Below are 22,393 nucleotides of genomic sequence, written 5' to 3' on the forward strand. Positions count from 1 at the left end.
GCAATTAAATCTATATCCTACCTTTTCTTGTAACCTGATAAAATCAATCCATGGCGACGTCATCGGACTGATCTGAGATGTTTAATCCACAACCATTTTGAGCATTATTGCCATTTGCTGGTGTTCACATAAATCCACAAGTCGTTCAATTAGGTTAGGCTATTTCATACAAACCATTATAAAAGCAATTATGCTATGTCAAGTATTCTTTTACGTTACTGAGCATAGCAAATAAATTGGTATCCACGGTATCCACTAATGATTCACTTTAAGTCTGCTTGTTACGATCAAAAAAACTTAATACAGTCACATTACTATATGCAATAGCCTATATGAGACCGCCCATGATCCACTAGATTTTATACAGTTGTTATTATAATGATTTTGTAAATGGTGATCATCAACCAAATATTGATAATGTGGAAATTACTGCTTTTTGCCTTGGTGTGACTTCTCACGTTTTGCAGACAATGCAAAGACACAGTACATTAACTTCAAAATAGGGGTAAAAATCAAGTTTGAGCTCACAATTTTTTTATGTAGATAATTTTAATTACTAAAACATCTAACTGTTAAACCAGTGTCCTACCTATAATTAATTTGGCTGGACAAGTAAAAAACTTTAAAGTAGTTTTTCTCAGTTTCACACTCTAGCGAGGTCTTTTACCTTTGTAGGGCAGTACACACATAGAAACTGGGAAAAATTAAGATGTAACAATGAATGTACTATTTATTTTAACAGTTGAACCAGTGAACAGTTAAAAAATAAAATGACATTCTACCAGATAAAACTCAAAAATATTTATTTACAAAACCGAGACAAAGAACAGAAATATTTGGCTTAGTCCCCATCCGTAGCTTGAATCTGTGAGGTGGATGGATTAGCTCGGCAAAGGAGAATTTCTCACTAACAAAGATTTAGACAGATTTGTGAACAATATTTGAGAAATAGGCCTTTTGTGTACATAAAAAAGGTCTTAGATCTTTGCGTTCAACTCAAAAAAAATGGGGGCAAAAACAAAAGTGTTATGTTTATAATTCAAGTTTCATAGTTGTAAACTAGAAACAAACAGACAGTTGTAATTAGAATAGGGAAAATGTGTTTCTGAATCGAGAGACAAAATTTCAAAAACAAAGACCAAGCAGATGTATAAGCTTTGAGAGTAGAAGAAGCAACACCTTTAGCAATATAATGTCTGGCCGAATTTAGAAGATCATTAAAGGAAACATCTAATTTAGCAGGGTTTCTTAAAGGTTTGGGCAGGGAGTTGGCTGCTGATGGGTATAGACGTCTGAAAGCCTGAAAACAAAAACGAAAAAGCGCATCAGGTATTATATTACAGTAACCAGGAATATGAATACCTTTAAAGATCAAATTGTGAATTGTCTAATTGAGATTGGACAAACACCCTTCGTTTTGGTAAATGGATCAAATCATATAGATTTGGTACGGAATGAGCTTAGGTTAACAGATGAGAGATAAAAGATCTGCCTTGGGGAACTATAATCATGGTGTTAGTTTAGATGACCAAGCAGAGAAAGCATGTCACATTTTGATACAGTGCGTAGAGATAAAACCATATCCATAACCGAAGAACCTTGGCTAGCAAACTTAATTAACTTGATAGCATTATCAACTGAAATGTAATGCAGGTTCTTAGGGGATACATACATTAATACTTGCTGTGAATTTGGAAAGGGGAGAAGACATGTTAAATATTAACTGCTTTTTCCACAAATATTTGCGGGTGGTGACTTTTTTTTGCCACATAAGTAGTAGAGAAATGGGAAAGAACTCCTACCCGAAACACTTGGGTAAGACCAGCAATTAAGAAATCAACGAAAAGCGGCTCGGGATAAGAAGAGAGACAGGAAGAAAGTACTGAGAGATTAATGGGAGTAAATGGGTGACCACTAAGAATTTTTTCATAGTAGGCATCTTCACTCTGGGAAGAGGCTTGAACCACCATTAGCATACAGATTTCGGGTGTGGGTCCTTGCAGAAGATTTGCAGCACCATGGACAGTGTCTGTAGCTCGGCTATTGTATGTTTTAGGTGCCAAGTGACCGTGTAAGCTGCAGATAGGACAAGCCAGAATTTTCTGCCCTCCAAACTAGGAGTTCGGTGTCCGTGATTGACCAGTCAATCCTTGAGTTGTATACGGTAAAGAAAGATGCAGACTTTGAGGAGAGGGATTTATGAGAATCATAAGATAGTGTATCCCCATATTGTTGAGTGAAATCTGCCAAGTCAAGAGTCAAGTAAATGTCTAATTCCTCCCTAAGATTAGGAAAAATTTTTAATATAAAACATAAAATATCCCTGTTAATACTGAAAGCAACTACAAATTCACAGAATGAAAGATTGAGTTGCAGTCTGGGAAATGGTCTGCCATTTGTCGATCGACTGCAGGTGAAGGATACAGCAGTTAATTAATGTTAGTTAGGTTAATGTCCTTACCTTGGATAATATTTTGTCTTATTTGGGGTGACACTGTTACAGCAGCAGGTGAGACAAATGCCTACCAAAAGCTTGTGCTGGAACTGCGGTGGATAGATTGAAATGCAATGTCGATGGTAGGGTGTTAACATCTTGACTTGAAGTGTTAGCCGACTGGTTAGGTGCCTTGATTCTCAAAGATCAAGTCATCTCTCATCATTTGAGTCGGAGTGAGAGGTTGCTGTGACATTTTAGTTTGAACAGGACACTCGTAAGAAACGATAGCAGCAGTATCTGCAAACACAATTAAGGGTGAGTAGAGGGCTTTTATATACCTCATGTTGAGTGCCGATCTAACCATAATATGTGACGTGGCATTAAGTCTCCTAGTAGAACTTGCACTGACTCTTCCATTTCTTCTTCAGAACCAACACAGAGAACTAACAGTGAATCAATTCCTTGGAACCGTTTGCTTGCCTGCTTAACAATTCCGCTTATCGGTTCCGCTCATTGCAAATGTGTCGTGACATCACACACGCGCTGTATTGTTTTGGTTAAAAATGCAGCAAACATGGCATCGAGGCAGAAGCGCTCTAAAGTTTCGATATATTTCACGCAAAAAGACGACAATACGGTCACTTGTAACAGTTGTAAAAGTTCCATTTTGTCAAAGGGGGGAACTACCTCCAATATGCAGAAACATTTGGCCACACATGCAATTCATTTAATCATTTAAGTGAAGTACTTTCAACAGGGAATACACATTTAGTTATCTAGCTAAATGACTGAGCATATAAGGATCCTAATAAAATAATAAATGCAGTGATAATTGCGCTGTGCTACAATGAGAATAATGGGCCAAACTGAGCGTGTTGATCCCCCTCTCAATCACATGTCAAAACTAATGCCCATCCTCAGCACTGCACTCATTTCATTCTCAGTCAAGCACCCCACTAATGAAATCCTGCTCTCCACTCTCCACTTCTCTACCTCTTGTTCAGTTTTCGCTCTTTCATTTGATTCAGTACATACAGCACAGAGTGAAATTGACTGGATTTTAAATGTGCATCCTCTGCAGAAGCACCAGTTTACATGTCAGAAGCATGTTTTAAAACTGTTAGCCCATCAAATTAGAACCATCATGATTAAGAAAAAGCATTCAAAACACCTCACTTATCTAATAAAACATTTATTACCTGGTTTCCACCGGTGCAATCAATGTGCGGCAGGCAAACAGCACTGAATGTATAATCAGTCTAACTACATGAGTCTAATTATATATGATTCTTATTAACCTAAAAGTAAATGTGTTTACACTAAATTCATGCCAAAAACTAATTATTAATTATAGCTCATACGTAGTTAATAATAGCACAGAATTATTTCAGTACATGTAGCACAGAATAGCAGAAGCATTATAAATGCTTTTTCAGCATTTTTACACAAAAGTTTTTTGTGAGAAGAAGAAAGAAGAAGAAGAAAATGTGAGAAGAAGGACAGTGGAAATAAAACCCAAGGTATAGAGAAGCATTTAAAAGTTGAACTACTTGCGGGTCAAATTTTTAGAACACTGTGCCATTCATGAGCAACTGCAAAAGATGCAAGATGCAAGCACAATAGTCAAACATGTCTGTCTAGTGCATATTTACATAGAAAAACAATACAGAATGTGTTTTTGTCTTTAAAATGGTAAGCAGGGCAGTGAAATAAACCAAATATATTTTGAGAATGTGCCACGCAAAACTCTGCAAAAGATGCAAGCACAGGCAAAAACGTCCACCTAGCAGGTGTTTACATAAAAAAGCAATTTAAAAAGAGACGCAGGGGAGTGCAATGAAAAAATTATTATCTAGAGAGAAATTAAATTATTAACTTACGCAGCTTTTTAAAACTTTGCATTGTGTGTTTTTAAACATTGTGTCATTTGAGGCATTGCAAAAGATGCGAGACACAAGGTCTAGAGACAAGTTTTTTAAAAGTTGAACTTCTTTAAACTTGAGCAGAAAAATGGTGTGTAATGCACAAGATGCTGCAAAAATCGCAAGTACAAAATTTCAAACACAACTCCCTAGCATGTAGTAGTGCAATGCAATTTTTAAAAAAAACGCAAAAGCCTAGAGACAATCTTATTTAAAGGTTGAACATCTTTAAACTTGAGCGGCACATTTTTAGAGCAGCAAGTCATGCAAGACTGCCTAGCGCATTCTTACATTTAAAAAATGGAAAAGCAGTGCATGTTTAGGATGGACGCTCCAGAGACTAGCACGTGTTGTGCAAACATAGACAGAACTTTTCCTTGCCATGTTTAGCAGAGTTTGCCACAGGTGTATGGCTTCCTCTCCATAATGCATATACCTTTCATTATAAAACACAAAGGACACAAGGACAAGCAAACACGATGCCCTTGATTACTTCTCTTCAGAGAGAAAGGGCAGGCACTGATGCTAAAGAAGAGAGTTGGGGTAACAGGATGGTCATGTCATGTTTGCTTAAGTCTAGATTGTTTTATGTTGAAAAGGGCTCTCATGGGAGTTACTGTGAAAGACCTCCCGGGTGGGGGTCAGGTGGGGGACCATGCTTTTGAACTTCACTTTGTTTAAGAAGCTTATCCCCGCTCACCTCACTGGAAAGTCAGACTTTGATAATCACATAGGATTGTCTGTGTTGTCATCAGTCATTTTAGTCATTCCACCTTAAGCTTTTTATCTGACATCTGCAAGGTAAAGACATGACCACCATACTCTAGTATATGCAGAAATCTGAAATCTGACTTACCCAGAAGAAGAACACTGAAATATCTGGCCATCACCTTGGGCTATCAAACAATCATGGGCAGCAGATTTCCAGGAGCCTGAAAGTAAATAAGAAAAGGTAAAGATATAAAATTGGCAGAGCTGACTACCAAAATGTAGTATAAGGTAAAGCTATTCATGCAGATTTTTTTGTTCATTTCAAATCTCTTTAAAATGGATTTTAGATGATCTAATCATCAGTATCTGACTGTGAAAAGTGCATTCTTAGAATTAAAATATAGCAATATGGTGCATTTATCGTAGAGGATCCCCCTTGCAAAGCTTCTGAAATTTAAAGGTTCTCATTTTCACATTGAATTGTTCGGTGGACAAAAACAATTGTGTTCTTTAATGGTTCCATATTGTGGTAGATGATGAAGCTAGCATTTGTCTGGTGGGACCATGAGTGTGATCTGAAGAGTGGAGCACCGGGCCCCTGGCTGCAGGCTCTTCAGTGTGCGGGTGAGAGGAGTGACAGGTCAGCTCCACCACACAATACAACAGTCTCCATTTCCCACACTATTTCACTACCACAAAATCGTCAACTACTATAAAAATGATTCACGGATACTACAGTATATCAGCAAATACATTCAAACCACAGAGCCAAAAATAAATAAAAATTAATACTAACTGATATACTATAACCACACAAGTAATTTACCATTTTGTTTTGGTAAAAAAAAAACTATGTACATATTTGTGAATATGAAATAATGTGAAAACATTTAAACTTAAAAATTCTTAAATAAAATAATTTATTATCACATGGGACATTAAATGAAAAATCAGTCCCTAAAATAAAATCTAGACCATCATAACACACTAAGGAATGATGCCTCTGAGATAAAGAGAACAACATGACACTATCAAATCAAAGAGGAAGGACAAAAGACACATATAAAGTGAATAACAGGGTTAAATCAGTATTTACAGCCCCCTAAACCGGCTGGTAAGGCAACAGATAAAGCCAGCATGACCTGCAAATCACCTTCATCTGTACAGACATACCAAAGCACAGTCTTTACAGATTCACAGATTCTTTATCTAAATCCTTATATGTAAAATACAAGAAACATACAGTACTCACGGAAACTCATAGGCTGATATTTATCCTCTGGAAAGGGATTTCTCTGAAAGCTCCCTTGGAGGGACAAAAAGAGAGAGCCTGATTGTGTGTGTGTATGTGTGTGTGAGAGAGAGAGATTCTGGTGTGTAAAAAAGTGTGATTGTGTAAAGTTAAGCATGAAAAAATAAAAACTTTAAAGGCACAACTGGCCTTTCCGGACAAAAACAGAAGGACCTGCTTAAGCCAATCAGAGTGGACGGAAAATGGTTCCCCCATCTTCAGCGCAGCAATGTGGTGAATGGAGAGCGATTCTTATTCAAATGCAGCTGTCACTCTAAAAGCCACTGTGTGAAAGGGGGAGCCGGTCTCCAGGCTGACGGAATGCACTGAACCATTCTTTAAGAGGGCATTGAGCTGGTTAAGGGGTACAGAGGGGAGGGCAGTGATGCTTTGGCTTTCTCTGACCACACACACCCTCCTCCCTTCCAATACAATTCACAATCTGGACAGAAGGGAAAACTTGAAAGACATGCTGGGGTGAACTGAAGACTTTGGTGAAAGGAAACATACTTCCCTGGAGGAGTTACGTATTTATTAAAATTACGTTCATATTTTGATGAAGTCATTACCCACCATGATGAACATTCCTGAACACCACAAGCATTTTTTATTATCATTGATAGCATAGTTATTTGTTGAAAGTGCACATTCAGGACTCAGCAACAAATATTTGTTCTGTTAGCCCACCTGGACCAAAAAATATATTAAAACAACTTAAAAAAATTAATCAATCAATCAATAAACCTTTATTTATTTAATATAAACCTTAAAACGTTACCTGCCAGAAAGCTGGATAGTGTTATCTTGTTAACATTTAAATGAGAGTTTAAACAGTCTTCAATATGTTTACGTTAGAACAAACATAGATGAAATATTACAGAGATCAATATTACACATTAAATAAAGATATTAAACTGACACTGGTCTTCAGTGTTCAATAGGCTGCCAGGATGTCTGAGATAGCAACTTATGTACAGCACACACAGCTGTTAAGAAAGCCATTTATATGGGAGATCATGTGACCCTTCGACGGCACTGCATACACAGTCTTTCGCTCTGCTCACTCTGTCAAATATTCTACAATCCTGATAGTGAATTTCGAACCACTCTCTATCTATTCCATCATGAGTACTTCAACGGTCAAGGACAATCAGAAAAGAGTGATTGAGCAATCGCCAATAAAGAAAAAATTCAAAGATTCCGCCATCACCAAAGAGGAACTCGACGGCGCCATTGCTAATGGTATCCAGCTAGCACTTAAAGAGTAGCAAAGTACTTTGGACTCGGTTGTGGCCTCGACAGTAAGAGATGCGATAGACTCGTACTGACCCCAGTATTGCCTGACCTATATATGGACATACAAGCAACCAACAACTCCGTAAAAGAGCAAAAAGCAGAAGTTGAAAAACTAGCCATCAAGGAGAAACAGACACGTGACCGGGTCGATTCTGTTCAAGCAGCTACATGTGAGGATATGGAGGACAGTCACGAACCTGAGAAAGCAGAGTGAATCTTTCCAAGTGGATTCCTGCTCTGAAAAGGGCACATCATGTCTATGATGGAAGAAAAAGTAACTCAGAGCGAGTACTCCTATCTTTTGTGTGCTGAGATGGCAAGACAGAACTGCAATCCTGAAGGGTGCATGACAGGCATACCTGGTGAAATATATACGCAGGATAATGTCACGCTGCTGTTTTTTCCTGACTTCAGTTTAGTCACGTCTGCCAGGAGAAGGAACCTCAACCCAGTCTCAGAAAGCAGAGGATTTTATTAGCTCACTGCCACAGAAGAAGGCATCTTAACTGCTCAGCTGCAGTCATTACTAGCTCGCAACAATCTATTTGATATTTTTCAGTCTGGTTTTCACACATGGCACAGTACGGAAACTGCACTAGTAAAGGTTGTCAATGATCTTTTACTTTCTGGTGATTCAGTTCATCAATTATTTTATTACTTGACCTTAGCTCAGCTTTTGATACTATTTGTCATAAGATATTACTCTCTCGCTTTGCAGAAGTTGGCATCGCAGGTTCTGCATTATCCTGGTTCTCCTCACATCTCACAGATAGGCAATACTTCATCTCACTGCACAATTCCAAATCTCCTACTGTCTTGCTCAAACAAGGAGTTTTCCAGGGCTCAGTTCTCTGACCATTATTATTCATACTTTATATTCAGCCTCTTGGCCAAATAATTTGTCATCATGGTTTTAACTACCACTGTTATGCTGATGACATCCAGATATATACTGCTTGTCAACCAGATTCTACCCAATCGATGACATCCTTATCTTCATGTGTCAGTGAGTTTAAATATTGGCTACATTCTAATTTTCTCATTCTACATTCTGAACTTGAATAAAACAGAAATTTTAATAATTGGTCGCCCATCTCTAATAAAAAATAACATTTATGTTTCTAGCATTGGCCTTGATGCTATTTCTATTTTTCCATCGGCTATTGTTAGAAATTTAGGTGTCACTCTAGACCCATCACTAACCTTGGGTGACCACATTAGCAAACTCTCCAAAGCTGCTTTTTTTCAACTACGTCAAATTGCACAACTTCGTCCTTTTCTGAGTAGAAAAGATGCGGAATCATTAGTGCATGCATTTATTACCACTCACCTAGACTATTGTAACGCTCTTTTCTCTGGCTTACCAGCTCACTCCATCGTTCATCTGCAGTACATTCAAAATTCTGCTGCCAGATTATTAACTTCCACAAAAAATCTGCTCACATCAATCCTATTTTATTTAATCTTCACTAGTTGCCTGTATCTATTCGTGTGCAATACCAAATTCTTCTGCTCACCTTTAAGGCACTTAAAGTTCTTGCTCCCTCCTATCTTTCCAACCTACTATCTTCTTATTTACCTTCTCGCACACTCCGTTTTTCTGTACCTAGGTTCCGCCTATCTTCAATGGGCGGCAGGTCCATTTCTGTTATTGCACCCAAAATTTGGAATTCACTTCCCCTGGCACACAGAACAGTCACCTCTTTTAGTGAATTCAAGTCAAAACATAAAACGTATTTGTTTAATCAACACTATCACTAATTTAAATGTGTATTTGTCCGTTTTGTTTTCCATTTTTATGTCTTCACTACATAATCTTTTTTATAGGCAACTGCATTATTTGCATTATTTGCAAATGTCTAATGATATTGTTCCTTGTTGCTTTTGTTGCTTTGGTGTACAATGTTCAGCGTCCTTGAGCTCGGGAAAGGCGCTATATAAATTGAACATATTAACTGGACACTTGAGTTTCTGCTATGATCTTTTATCCTGCAAACTTGTCTAGTGATGGGTAAGCTTTGAAATCTTTTCCTGGAGATAATGGTAAGAAGGTTTGATTGCTAGTTCTGGACACTGTGGGCTTTTTGCATTTTACAAAGATCAGCGGATTGGAATCATATATATATGTGTGTGTGTGTGTGTGTGTGTGTGTGTGTGTGTGTGTGTGTGTGTGTGTGTGTGTAAAATAGTATATCAGTCTGGCGAGTAAACTGAAAAATATACTAGCCAATGGTGATTATATTGCCAAGGTGTGTGTAGAGGGTTGCATTTGCTGCATGTTTTTTTTTTTCAGAAACAATAAATACAGGCCTAATAATGTTATAATGTACCAACATTATAAACACTATAGGATATTTTAGTTCCCCTCACTTTACAACAAATCCTTTAAATGTAACCATATATATATACTTCTTCTAATGGATAAATATAATTGCATTATATAATAATATAGGCTTAGCACAAAATAAGCCCAATCAAATTAATATAAAACAGAATGTAAGGTTAAGTTGTCAGGATCCTGCCCTGACAGTCTTCTCTTTGTTTAGTGTGTCTGTTTATTTTGTGACTGAGCACATGGCTTTCTTTGTGTTGACCATGTGCTCCTCTAGTCTTGCAGCCTCATTCCCTGTCAAGGGAACTTCGAACTGCGTCCTCTAGGGGTCGCTTTGGGGAACACCTCGTCGTGACCCGTGTCTGAAGCATACTTTGAAAAACGCCAACGTGTTGGCCGGCGACAGCCTCTGACGTCACTACCAGCGCGACTATAAATAAGCGCCCATAGGACCCGTCACTTATCTTCTTCGTCTTCATTGACTGTTTTGTTTGAAGCGTGCATCTGATAAACGACCAAAACGGTAAGAGCGATCTATCATTGTTATCATGGCATCCACTAGCAAGGCGTTTAAACAGTGTGTGCATCCATGTCAGCGTTACTTGACACCTGATGACACACACAGTCTTTGCATCTCTTGTTTGGGCGAAGAGCACGCGCGCGATGTCCTTGAGGGGGCAATCTGCGTGCACTGCGAGCGTTTTTCTGTGAAAAAGCTCCACTCTCTGGTTCCCGCGGCTCAGGACCCGCCGTTGCCGAGGCATGGAGGAGAATGAGCTCGTGGGGATCACAAGTGGATCTCGCTGAGGAGTGTAGAGGGGGACTTTTCCTTTCACACTCTTCGGCGGCAGACGAGAGTGAACTTCAGGAGGAAGATGCGTTGTCATTAACCCATTCTGATACTGAAGTTAGTGCTCTGCTGGGATCTACCCAGAAAGAGCAGGAGATATCTGAGAGTGGCGAAGAAGCTGAGGCTGAGCCTTCTCAATCCTCTTGCCCTGTGTATGGGGAGCTGTTAGAGGTTGTGGATCGCGCCACGGCAAAATTAGACTTGCCATGGAAGCGTGCCAGAAAAGTGACGCCGCGAGGTCGCCTCGATGAGCGTTATTTGTCTGACCATAGCCCTCCAGCCCAGGTGAGCCTTCCATTCTTGCCTGACTTACATGCAGAAGATGAAAAGGAATGGAAGAGGCCGTTTACTTCTCACATCCATCGGTTTCAGCATACGAGTTATGCTAATATCGAGGGGATACACGAAAACCGCTATGAGAGGATGCCCCCTGTAGAAAAGACGCTGGCTAGCTATCTCTCTGTGGGGGAAACATCCTCTCTTAAATCTCCCTCTTTGCCATCTAAGCCCCTCCAGGATACATCCCGCTTAAATGGTAAAGCATACGCAGCAGCAGGTCAGGCTGTGGCTTCGTTGCACACGATGGCAGTGCTTCAGGCTTACCAGGCTGACCTGCTGAAGGACCTGGATACAGGCGAGGGCCTTTCAGTTGACCAGGTAGCCGAGCTGCGCCGCACCACAGACCTCTCTCTCCGTGCTACCAAGCAGGCCGTCTCCGCCATGGGTAGGTCAATGGCGGCCATGGTGGTAACGGAGAGACATCTGTGGGTGAACCTGGCAGACATCGGGGGGGAAGAAAGGGGGTTTCTTCTCGATGCTCCGGTCTCGCCTTCTGAGCTTTTCGGTACCTCCGTCAAGATGGTGGTCGAAAGGTTCAGGGAGTCAAGGGCGCGCTCAGCTCAGCTTTAAGCAATACCTAAGTAGTTACTCACTTCCTTTGGATGTTTTTAACTTCTGCTTTTATCCTCTCCTGCCTAATTCCCCTGTAACCACCAGCTCTCCACCTGATCGAGGTTAGTTGGAAAATTTCTCACATAACAGTCTCCTATGCTGGACCTATGATGTTTTTGGTTGGTCCTATATTCAAAGTAACCACCTTACTGATGGTCCGGACCAAAAGGGGGCGCCCCGTAAGCGAGACTCCGGTACAGGAGGGTTGGTGAGTATGTAACCCTTTCTTTATCTGCTTATGGGTGTTATATTGCTGGTGGTTATATGTCTACTAACAAACTCTGTGAGTTTCCTTGCAGCACTGCAGGGAATTTCATGGATGTCCGGCCAGGTCACCCTGAGGGGCTGCCTGGCCACTTGGCGCATCCGGCAGGATGTCTGGCCAGGTCACCCTGAGGTGCCTCCTGGCCGCTTAGCGACGTCCAATGGGAAGGTGGAGGTGGTAGTTACGGAAGTCTTTCTGTATGTACTGCCTCAGGTGATGATCCCCTTGCTTGAGGTTTGGAAAATTGGAGCTGGCCTCTCCCGTGCGATCCAGCGCCTCTGCGATGCTTAGGAACCTTTCAGTACACACGCTAAGCCAGTGTACTTTCTCAAAATCACATGGTGGTCAGTGTGCACTGAACACTTTGCGCACTGTCTGAAATCCACGTAAGTGGTAAGTGTGCACGCAAGACTCTGCGCACTTTCTGAAATCCATGTAAGTGGTAAGTGTGCACACAAGACTCTGCGCACTGAAATCCTGTACGGTAGGGGTTATGCGCTCCGCTTCGTTCCTTTCTTAAGATGACTAGCCCTGGGTTCCCTTGGCTTCATTCAGCCAGTGTGTATTTGTTATACACCTCAAGCAACGCTTCCCTCAACATGAGGGGCTGTTTGGGTAATTCTCGTGGTAGTTTAGCAGCGCTCCCCTTTTCCAAAAGAAAAAGGGACGTCTATGAGCGTTCTACTCTGAGCTCGGAGTCCTCCTCTCATATGAGACTGAATTCTCGTTTTTTTCACCAGAGCGCTCCAGTACTACATACTGTTTTTGAGATGCACTGTGGGAGCAGACATCCTGTTGAGGCAGGGGCTGAGGCTCGGGGAATGGCGCCTTCACACCAAGGTGATGAAGCAGAGTTGGAGAGGTTGACCAGACTTGGGTGGATTGGTTTGCGACTCGAGAGAGCATCGCACTATCCTCTCTGGCTTCCTCTGACTCATCCAGCTCCACTGGGACTTGACGCCATGGTACAGGTGTGGCCGAGGCTTCATCTGTACATTTCTTCCTCCAATTGCTCTGCTCCTGGGCCATTCAATCTATGAGCTGCTCTATCAGAGTGCCACGAGAGCCCCTTCTTAGAACAGTATTTGTAAATCCATGCTATGGTAAGTGTGCACGTGAAGTCTTTGCACACTTTCTGAAATCCACACTGTGGTAAGTTCGCACGCTAGTACTCTGCGTTCTTTCTAAAATCCTATATGGTGAGGGCTTTGCGCGGTTGCTTCGTGCCCTTTCTTGAGTCGGTTAAAGCCCCATTCATCTTGGGTGCCACTCCACCCAGGTATCCTCTGATACCTATCTAGAACAGGGCGTTGCTACTAGAGAACTGTTAAGACAGCTCTTTCGGCAAGTTTTTGCGAAAGCTAGCGGTAGCCCCTGTGTGACAGGCAAGACTTGGTAAAGAACATGCTAGGTTCTTAGTCGTATCCCTTTAAAGGAATCTTTCATGATTCCAAGCCTTCAGCTCTACCCCGGGCCGAGGCCCTACAGTTAAGTTGGGTATGTAGCTTAGGCCTTTGGCCATAAGGGATAATGTCATGGACAGCCGTCTAACCGTCCCAGGGGCGACTCGCAGTGAAATGGTAGAGTTGGTACTTAGTCTTTGCCATGATTCTGGCCTGCACTGCCCTCAGCATGGCGGCGTGGGTATACTGTTCCCTAAAGCGACCCCTAGAGGACGCAGTTCGAAGTTCCCTTGACAGGGAATGTCTCAGGTTACGAATGTAACCATGGTTCCCTGAGAGGGAATGAGAGACTTCGTCCTCTAGCTCCCTGCCATGCTTCGGACGCAAGCTTCACGAAGAAGATAAGTGACGGGTCCTATGGGCGCGTATTTATAGTCGCACCGGTAGTGACGTCAGAGGCTGTCGCCGGCCAACATGTTTTTCAAAGTATGCTTCAGACACGGGTCATGACAAGGTGTTCCCCAAAGCGACCCCTAGAGGACGCAGTGTCTCGTTCCCTCTCAGGGAACCATGGTTACATTCGTAACCTGAGACGTTTTTCAGCCATCACGCCCCCTTGTTTAGTTCAATTGTGTTCACCTGATCCTCGTGTGCTCAACTCCTTTTATATTGTGCTCATTTCCCTCTTGTCTTTGCTGGTTTGTTTTGTGTGTGCATTCTTCTTGCTTGTATCTTTAGACTTGTTAGAACTTGCTATTCAGTATATTGCATTTAGTCTAGTTTCTATGTGTTTTTTCTAGTTTTCAGCAAGGTTGCTGTCTTGTCTTTATTTAGTTTGTAGTTCTTGATACATAGTTTTCCCTATCGTCCTTTTTTATATATATATAAGTTCCAGTTAATTACTTCTAGTATTTATTTTATTTTGTTTTTTCTTTTCAGTTTTATTTCTTATCTCCCTAGTCATAGTTTGAAAAGATTTCAATTTTCATCTTTTGTCTTGTCTTCTGTGTGTGTCTGTTGTGTTTGTTCCTTTCCTGATTCCTTCCTGGTCGCTGATTCTTCTGGCTTGACCAACATTTTTGTGCTTCAAGAGTTACCGTCCCCAGGGTCAAGCCTGTGGTTCCTTGAGTTGCTACAAGTATCCTTTTGCCACAGAGTCTGGAGCTACCCCCATCCCGACCAGCCTGTTCTCCTGTCGTGTGCCCTGCCCTATTGTGTGGACTGTCTTCCTGCCTCATCTGTTTGTGTTCTCATTCTTGTTATTAAACCCTGTTCTCCCCATTCATTCTGCATCTGGGTCCTTCATTGCCAAATCCTGACAAAAGTTGGGCTTACCTCTCTCATTAGGCACAAATCCAAATTTGTCCATATTTGTGATGTAGCCTATTTGAAGCTAAATTATTAGCATTTTTATTAGGTAAAATAGGATTTGTAGTTCATGCGTGTTCCAGTATCGTTGGAAAAATATCATAAAGAGTAAAATATGCCACAGTGGACAGGTGCTCACACTGAACATCACGGTGAACGGCTGTGCTGTTTCCAATGAATGCATGTGTGTGTGTGTGTGTGTGTGTGTGTGAGGTGTGTGTGAGGTGCTGGTGCAATCAAACAGCTGGAACACTACTGTCATATTTGGCCATACAGTAAAGGTATATTTTGAAACTAAAAAGTGTAACATGTTAGAAGTTTTGAAAATTCAAGAATAATAGCCATCTATAATTCTGTCTATCGTCGTCTACTATGGATATGGCACCAGACGTGAGGGGGCACAGTGATCGAGATGGCTGGGCCTGGTCCCCACCGTGGCGCCGACGCTGGCTGAGTATAAGAGGGAATCATTGGAAGTTTGTGAAAAATATCTAAAAAGTGGCATAAAAGAAACCACTTTTCATGATGTTTACATTTTTGGGTGAACTATCCCTTTAAGAATGTGAGTTGTTTTTTATGTTCATGTTAATAAATAATTAAATCATTGATAATTTAATGACAATGGATTATGGAAATGCCAGAAAATTCACATCCCTAATGCACACAAAGCCATGCCTTCATGTAACAGTATTGCAGTATGTTTCTTTCATTTGGTGTGTGCAGGATGCGGAGAATCCTGAGGCCTCAGGGTCCTGAGGAGACACCGTATGTGCATGATCAAAGGAGCAATTATATGTTACAGAATTCCTCAGGTTGCACTTGATAATCACCTTTGAACTTCCACAGAATGAAAGATTGAGAAGAAGACCAGGTCTTCCTGAGAGGGTCATTCCAGAAGTTTCAGTAGAGTGACGAGTGATGTTCCGGAACTAATTCCCTGCAGTGCATTCCTCTTAGAATGCCAAAGAGAGCTACATTACTCCCCACACTGATGTAAACTAGGGCAATTGATACCAATACCAGTAGAATCTCACCATTCTCCATATTAAAATGTCTGTTATTTTTTAATTAAGTAAACATTTAAACAAATAAATTGTAATTTTTTTAATATTTAATTATTTGTAACTGCAGTTAACCCTATGAAGCCTAATGTATCCTATTTAAGATGTGAATATCTATAGCCTCTAAATTATAAACATAATCAAAACTTAACATAACTTCTACATGCTATTTGTCATCTGATTGACATTTTATATATTTTTTAGCAAGTTAAAGAACTTTTAGTGTAATTATAAAAACTCTCTGCTGAGAAATGTAAGAATATCTTGTACATTGTTAGTAATATTTAAAGATGAATTCTTACTGGACTGAAGTATGTTGGGTTTACTTGATTATCCATGATTTTTGTGATGCTGATATTTATATGCATTTCATAGTTGTGTGCGATTCGTCTGCTTTTATAGTAGTCTGCTATTGTTCTATAAAGATGTTATTTCTTTTTATCACAAGCAATCAGAATTTCTTACATTTTATCATTTAAATATCAGCAACAGCAACTGCACAAAACTGCATATTTTTCCTTCTTTCTTTCTTCCATGCATATTTTATTTTCTAAATTAGTGTGTGCTTGAGTGTGAACACTATACTATACCTAGGGCTGGGTACCGAACTTCGATGCCTTTATGGTATCGAACGAAAAACTTCGATACTATGAGTATCGAAAAATTATTTATCTTTTGGTGCCAAATTTCGGTTCCAGAAACCAAGCGGCTGTTTTTTTTGCCAAGCGGCTGTGTCTGTGTGAGCTTGTAGCATACGTGCAAGTAAGGAACTATATTCGCCGTGATTGGCTGTCCACCACCACGTGACGTGATGGGGAGGATTTCTGAAGATACTCGCAGTCATAGGCTACAACACAAGTGTAGTTGTTTTTTCTCAAAACGTTTCCGTTTTACAATGCCAAAGAGGTCTAAAGTGTGGCTACACTTTATGAAAGTGGATGCCGATTCAGCAAAGTGCAATATATGCGATTAGAGTATTGCAACCAAAGCCTGCTTGCCCTCCCTCCCTGTTTAGTTCAAGTACACCCGGCTGCAGCCTGCAGATCGAGGCGGGGCTGCACCTGCAGCCCCGCCCCATCTACTCTGATTGGTTCAATCGTCTTTAATAGACTTACATGATAGGAAATGTGTGCGTAGTTGGTGTAGGACGGAGAATGCTGTTTAAAAAGCTAAAAACGCTGTACAGTTTTACAAAGCCTTTACTATAATGCAGTTTTTTATTGTTAACTTGACTCACTATGTCTGATTTACTGAATTAAGAGATGTTAGCTGCTGCAAGTTTACTCTTCTTGACCAGATTAATTTAAAAATGAATAATTGGGGCATTCTAAAAGCACGCTTAACGTGAAAGTACGTGGCTTTATGCACCAAACTCAGTAAACAAATGAATAATAAAGGATTCTATTCACAGACAAGCAGATATGAGCACAGAATACGAACACAAAGCGTTTAATTTCCAACCATAACCTGCTTGTCTGTAAATAAAATGTGTTATTAAAAATGTTTACTGAGTTTGGTCTTTTAAAAACACTGTTTTAATGCATTAAGCCACATTAAACGTAGAATGTCCCGAATCATTCCAGCTGATTGGAAAGAATCGGCTCAATGGTCACAAAATGTATATCGGAGAAGATACCAATTTAATATAAATAGATGATACTTTATAAAGTTTATCTCAATATTTGACAGTGGCTGTGAGACTGCACTAAAATAAGAGCACAATTATCATGAAATTGTGTTCGTTACTATAGCAACGGTTTACAGGTATGTCCTTTCAGAATCATCACTGGCTGATAGAAATAAAAGTTTATCGATTTCTTCACTTTCAAATAACGAGGAGCAGCATATTTTCCTGAAATAAAGGGGAGAAAAGTCTATGTTTTGCAATGTAGTAAAGAAAATTAAAAGTTTCATAAAAATTGAATTGGCAGACACATTAGACTATTGCAGTGTCATTTATCAACTGCATGACGGATAATTATATGTAACAATAATTGTCTTGTCATGCTATATAAATTAAAACAGTAATGATACACCCCTTTCATTTTCCTTTCTCATACTCTGATGATATGAAATAATGAAATTTTCTAAAATTATTTAATTCATAATTCATTCTTCTATCTGAAGACCTGATCGTCTTACTGTGGATAATCAACCCAATTAATTTACTATATTCGTATGTTAGCCTAAAGATCAGCTTAATTTAACAAAACAATCATTTCAGGGACATGGCAAGTTACAGGCTAATGTTTTTTCTTTACTTCTTTTGTGCATTATGAAGGCTTTATAAAACTGTACAGCGTTTTTAGCTTTTTAAACAGCATTCTCCGTCCTACACCAACTACGCACACATTTCCTATCATGTTAGTCTATGAAAGACGATTGAACCAATCAGAGTAGATGGGGCGGGGATGCACGTGCAACCCCGCCCCAGGTGCAGCCCCGCCTCGATCTGCAGGCTGTAGCCGGGTGCTTCTCGTTCCCTTTCGAGAGTACTCTCGTACTGCGTAAGCTAGCTTACGCTATGGGAAAAGGTCCCCTTTTCTCGAGAATATGAAGCCAAAAATTATCCTTAATTTTTAAATAATGTAAAACGCAGTGCTGCAGCACAGCAGACCTAAGCGAAGCGGCTCGCGCGCTTATTGGCTGTGCTGTGGCAACTGCAGCAACCTATGGTGAGGCGGCGGAGAGGAACGAACCAATGGGGGCGCTTCGCGCCCATTGGACGTCAGAGCGCGCCAAAATAGGCGTGGCTGGAACTATATAAGCCACCGCTTCGCCATAGGGATCAGATTTCATCTCCTTCAGCGATCTCACCTGCACTTCGCTGTCTTCTCCGGAGAAGCCTCTACACGCCGTCGAAAAGCCTCTCAGCGGGATAGCACTGCAACGCAGATCTGAGGACGTCGGCTCGTGCTTCATCTCGACGCCGCCTTCAGCACTCGCTCCCTGCTGCGCCATCCGGCGTGACTATATCCTTTATAAAGCTATTGTGTTTGCCGCTGCATCACACTTTTTTCTCCAAAATTCGAGGCGTTGTTTCAAATGCCTCGGGCCTGCGCTTCCTGCCGAGGCCCTCTGCCCAGTGAGGACCGCCACATCCTCTGTGTCTCCTGCCTGGGCCGCGAGCATGCTGAGAACGCACTCTCCAAGGGCGGCTGCCCTGAGTGCGACAACATGGCTATATCGACCCTGCGGGCTCGATTAGCTCAAACCAGCCACGATGCTCCACCCGCTCCGCCTCTTCTCTCTCAAGTGCCGCGTAAGAAACGCCGCGATCAGAGAATGCCTGAGCACACTGCTACACGCGAGCTCACGCCGGAACACTCCCCGCGTGCCTCGCCCGCTCTCTCTCCTTCGCCTGTCCTCTTCGTGGACGAGCAGCGCCAGTCTCTGCTCACCAGCGCCCCCTTCTCCTTCGGAGCGCCTGAGGCGGAAGAGGACAGACACGACAGCCTTTCTCTCGCCGCGTCCAGTAGTGAGGAATGGTCGGGCTCCATTGCGGACCCCCCCCCCCTACAGCCCCCAGCTGCACCGGACAACGCGCTGATATCGACACGGAGCTTACTCGCGTGCTTACAAGGGCTGTCAGCGACCTTCAGCTCGACTGGTCTCCTCCAGACGAGCCCGCTAAAAGCAGGCTGGACGAATGGTTCTTGCAGGGGCGCCCTTCGGCCCCTCCGCAAAGAAACGCCCCCTTCTTCCCGGAAGTTCACGATGAACTCACGAAGTCGTGGAAAGCCCCATTCTCTGCACGCTTGAAAACTTCTGTCTCGTCAGCGCTCTCCTCTGTCGACGGCGCCCGAGACCATGGTTACGAGAGCCTCCCCCCTCTCGAAGAGGCAATTGCTGCACACCTCTGCCCGCCCTCAGCCGCAGGATGGTGGCCGAAGCCTGTGCATCCATCCAAACCGTGCCGCACCACCTCAGCTCTCGCTGGCCGAGCATACACCTCCGCTGGTCAAGCTGCTTCGGCTCTACACACCATGGCTGTGCTGCAGGTTTTTCAGGCCAGACTTCTCCGTAACCTGGACGAGTCTGCCCCAGATACCTATGACTTTAAAGATCTCCGCAGCGCTACTGATCTAGCCCTGCGTGCGACAAAGACCACAGCACAAGCGATCGGCCGAAGCATGGCAAGCCTCGCTGTTTTAGAGCGACACCTCTGGCTCACGCTCACGGAGATGAAAGACGCCGACAAATCCGCCTTTCTTGACTCTCCTATCTCGCCTTCCGGCCTCTTTGGCCAGTCGGTTAAGGGTTTCGCTGAACGCTTCACTGAGGCTCAGAAGACGTCACAAGCAATGAGACACTTCCTGCCGAAACGCTCTAGCTCTGCTGCGGGACGCCGTAAAAATGCGCCGCCCCCTCAGACCTCGAAGCCATCGCAGCCAGACTTACAGTCTCGCCCAGCGACCAAAACCCAGCACCGCTCTCGCTCTACGAGCCGCAAACCGCCAGAGAGACGGGGACCTCGGCCCAGGATTGTGCTGAACACTGAGCCTCCGAAGCCCTCCTGACCTTCGTGCTGAAAAGACCGTGGTTAAGTCCCGCTGCGGCCGGACCACCACACAAGAAACCTCACATACTTCTTCCAATCCCCTCACTAAAGGCGGTTGGAGATGTCTATACTGCAGTAAACGAGCCTGTTACAATGCACGCACGCCTGCACACAAACGCTGTTTTCACGGCGACCTCAATAAAGCACAAAAAGAGCTTTTTCTATGTAGGCAGTGTGCCCACTACACAGTACGCACCCCTACATGTATACACACTCCCCCAAGTGTCACAAAAACACACTCGGGTCCCCTTTCATGCCCACCTTCCCGCTCGCGCCGGAGGTGCTCTAAATGTAGCGCGCGTGCCCACTTCTCAGTGCGCAACCCTACAAATAAGCGCTGTCACCACAGTGTCCCAAGCACAGCATACTCGAGCTACTGGTCCCCTCATAACAGGCGGCCAGTGCCCGAAGCACATTCAACCCATAGCCGCACGAGCCGCTGCATGGCAGGCCATCCCCGGCATATCAAATTGGGTTTTGAATAGAATAAAACGAGGTTACTCGCTCCAGTTCGCTCGCAGACCGCCGCGCTTTCGCGCCGTGGTCGAAACGAAAGTGAAAAGCAAAATGACACACGTCCTTCGCGCCGAACTGATAAACCTTCTTGCAAAAGGGGCGATAGAAACTGTCCCCCCTGCGCAGCGCGAGTCAGGCTTTTACAGCCGCTACTTCCTCGTACCAAAAAAGGATGGCGGTCTCAGACCCATCCTAGATCTCAGACGTTTGAACAAAGCGCTTATGGCGCGATCGTTCAAAATGTTAACTACCAAACAAATACTCGCGCAAATTCGCCCGAGGGATTGGTTTTTCTCAGTGGATCTGAAAGACGCTTACTATCACATTCAAATAGCACCTCATCACAGGCCATTCTTGAGATTCGCCTTCGAGGGGCAGACTTATCAGTACATGGTTCTTCCATTCGGCCTCTCCGTAGCGCCCCGTACGTTTACACGGTGCATGGATGCCGCTCTCGCACCCCTGAGAATGCGGGGAGTGCGAGTATTGAACTACCTCGACGACTGGCTAGTTTTAGCCCATTCCGAGGAACTACTGACGACACACAGATCCTGGATCCTCAGCCATTTAGAATGCCTGGGTCTCACGATCAACACTGTCAAGAGCGCTCTGTCTCCCAGCCAGAGGATTTCCTTTTTGGGGATAGACATAGACTCTGTGACGTGTACAGCGCGTCTGACGTCACAGCGCGCTCTCACTATTCAGCATCTAGCCGTGTCGTTCAAAGCCGGGTCTCTTTACCCGCTCAAACGATTTCAAGAAATGCTAGGTCTGATGGCATCAGCCTCTGCGGTTCTCAAACTGGGCCTGCTGCGCATGCGCCCACTACAACGCTGGCTGAGAGACCGTGTTCCAGCGCGCGCCTGGATTTCCGGCCGCGCGCGCATCAAGGTGACCCACGGCTGCATCACAGCTCTGGCCCCTTGGAAAATAGCCAACTGGTATCAGTTAGGCGTAAGCACGGGCGCTGTCTCGAAATGGAAAGTAGTCTCGACAGATGCATCCAACCTCGGTTGGGGCGCCCTGTACGAGGGCAGGTCTGCCTCCGGCCTCTGGTCGAGCCCGGAGCGACTGTTACACATAAACTGTCTGGAGATGATAGCGGTCGAACTATCCCTGAAAGCTTTCCTCCCATTTTTAAAGGGCCACCACGTTCTGGTCAGATCAGACAGCATGTCAGTGGTGGCCTACATAAATCGCCAGGGTGGTGTCAGGTCAAAAACCTTGCACACCCTGACCGAACGTCTTCTGACATGGGCACATTACAATCTGCGCTCGCTAAAGGCAGCGCATGTACCTGGCATCCTGAACCGGGGCCCGGACATGCTTTCCAGGGCGAATGTTCCCCCTGGGGAGTGGTCTCTTCACCCACAAACGGTTCAGTTGATGTGGAGCATCTTCGGCAGGGCAGAGGTCGACCTCTTCGCCT

General features: G+C 43.2%; 1 protein-coding gene across 2 annotated transcripts in view; it reads right to left on the minus strand.

The window, feature by feature from the left end:
• The window catches only part of LOC132129186 (laminin subunit beta-1-like), a 59,836-nt gene that overhangs the window by 31,443 nt on the left and 6,000 nt on the right, over positions 1-22,393 (minus strand). The window contains exons 1-2 of one of the 2 annotated variants that reach the window (XM_059540682.1): positions 6,323-6,522; positions 5,216-5,291 (exon numbers count right to left, since the gene is read on the minus strand). In XM_059540682.1, the coding sequence (XP_059396665.1) occupies positions 5,216-5,246 (31 nt within the window). In that variant the 5' untranslated portion in view covers positions 5,247-5,291; positions 6,323-6,522. Of the gene's footprint in view, positions 1-5,215; positions 5,292-6,322; positions 6,523-22,393 lie in introns of those variants that run through there. The other variant, XM_059540683.1, reaches the window with a different exon arrangement.

Source organism: Carassius carassius, chromosome 46, assembly GCF_963082965.1.
Source record: "Carassius carassius chromosome 46, fCarCar2.1, whole genome shotgun sequence".
Lineage (NCBI taxonomy): Eukaryota > Metazoa > Chordata > Actinopteri > Cypriniformes > Cyprinidae > Carassius > Carassius carassius.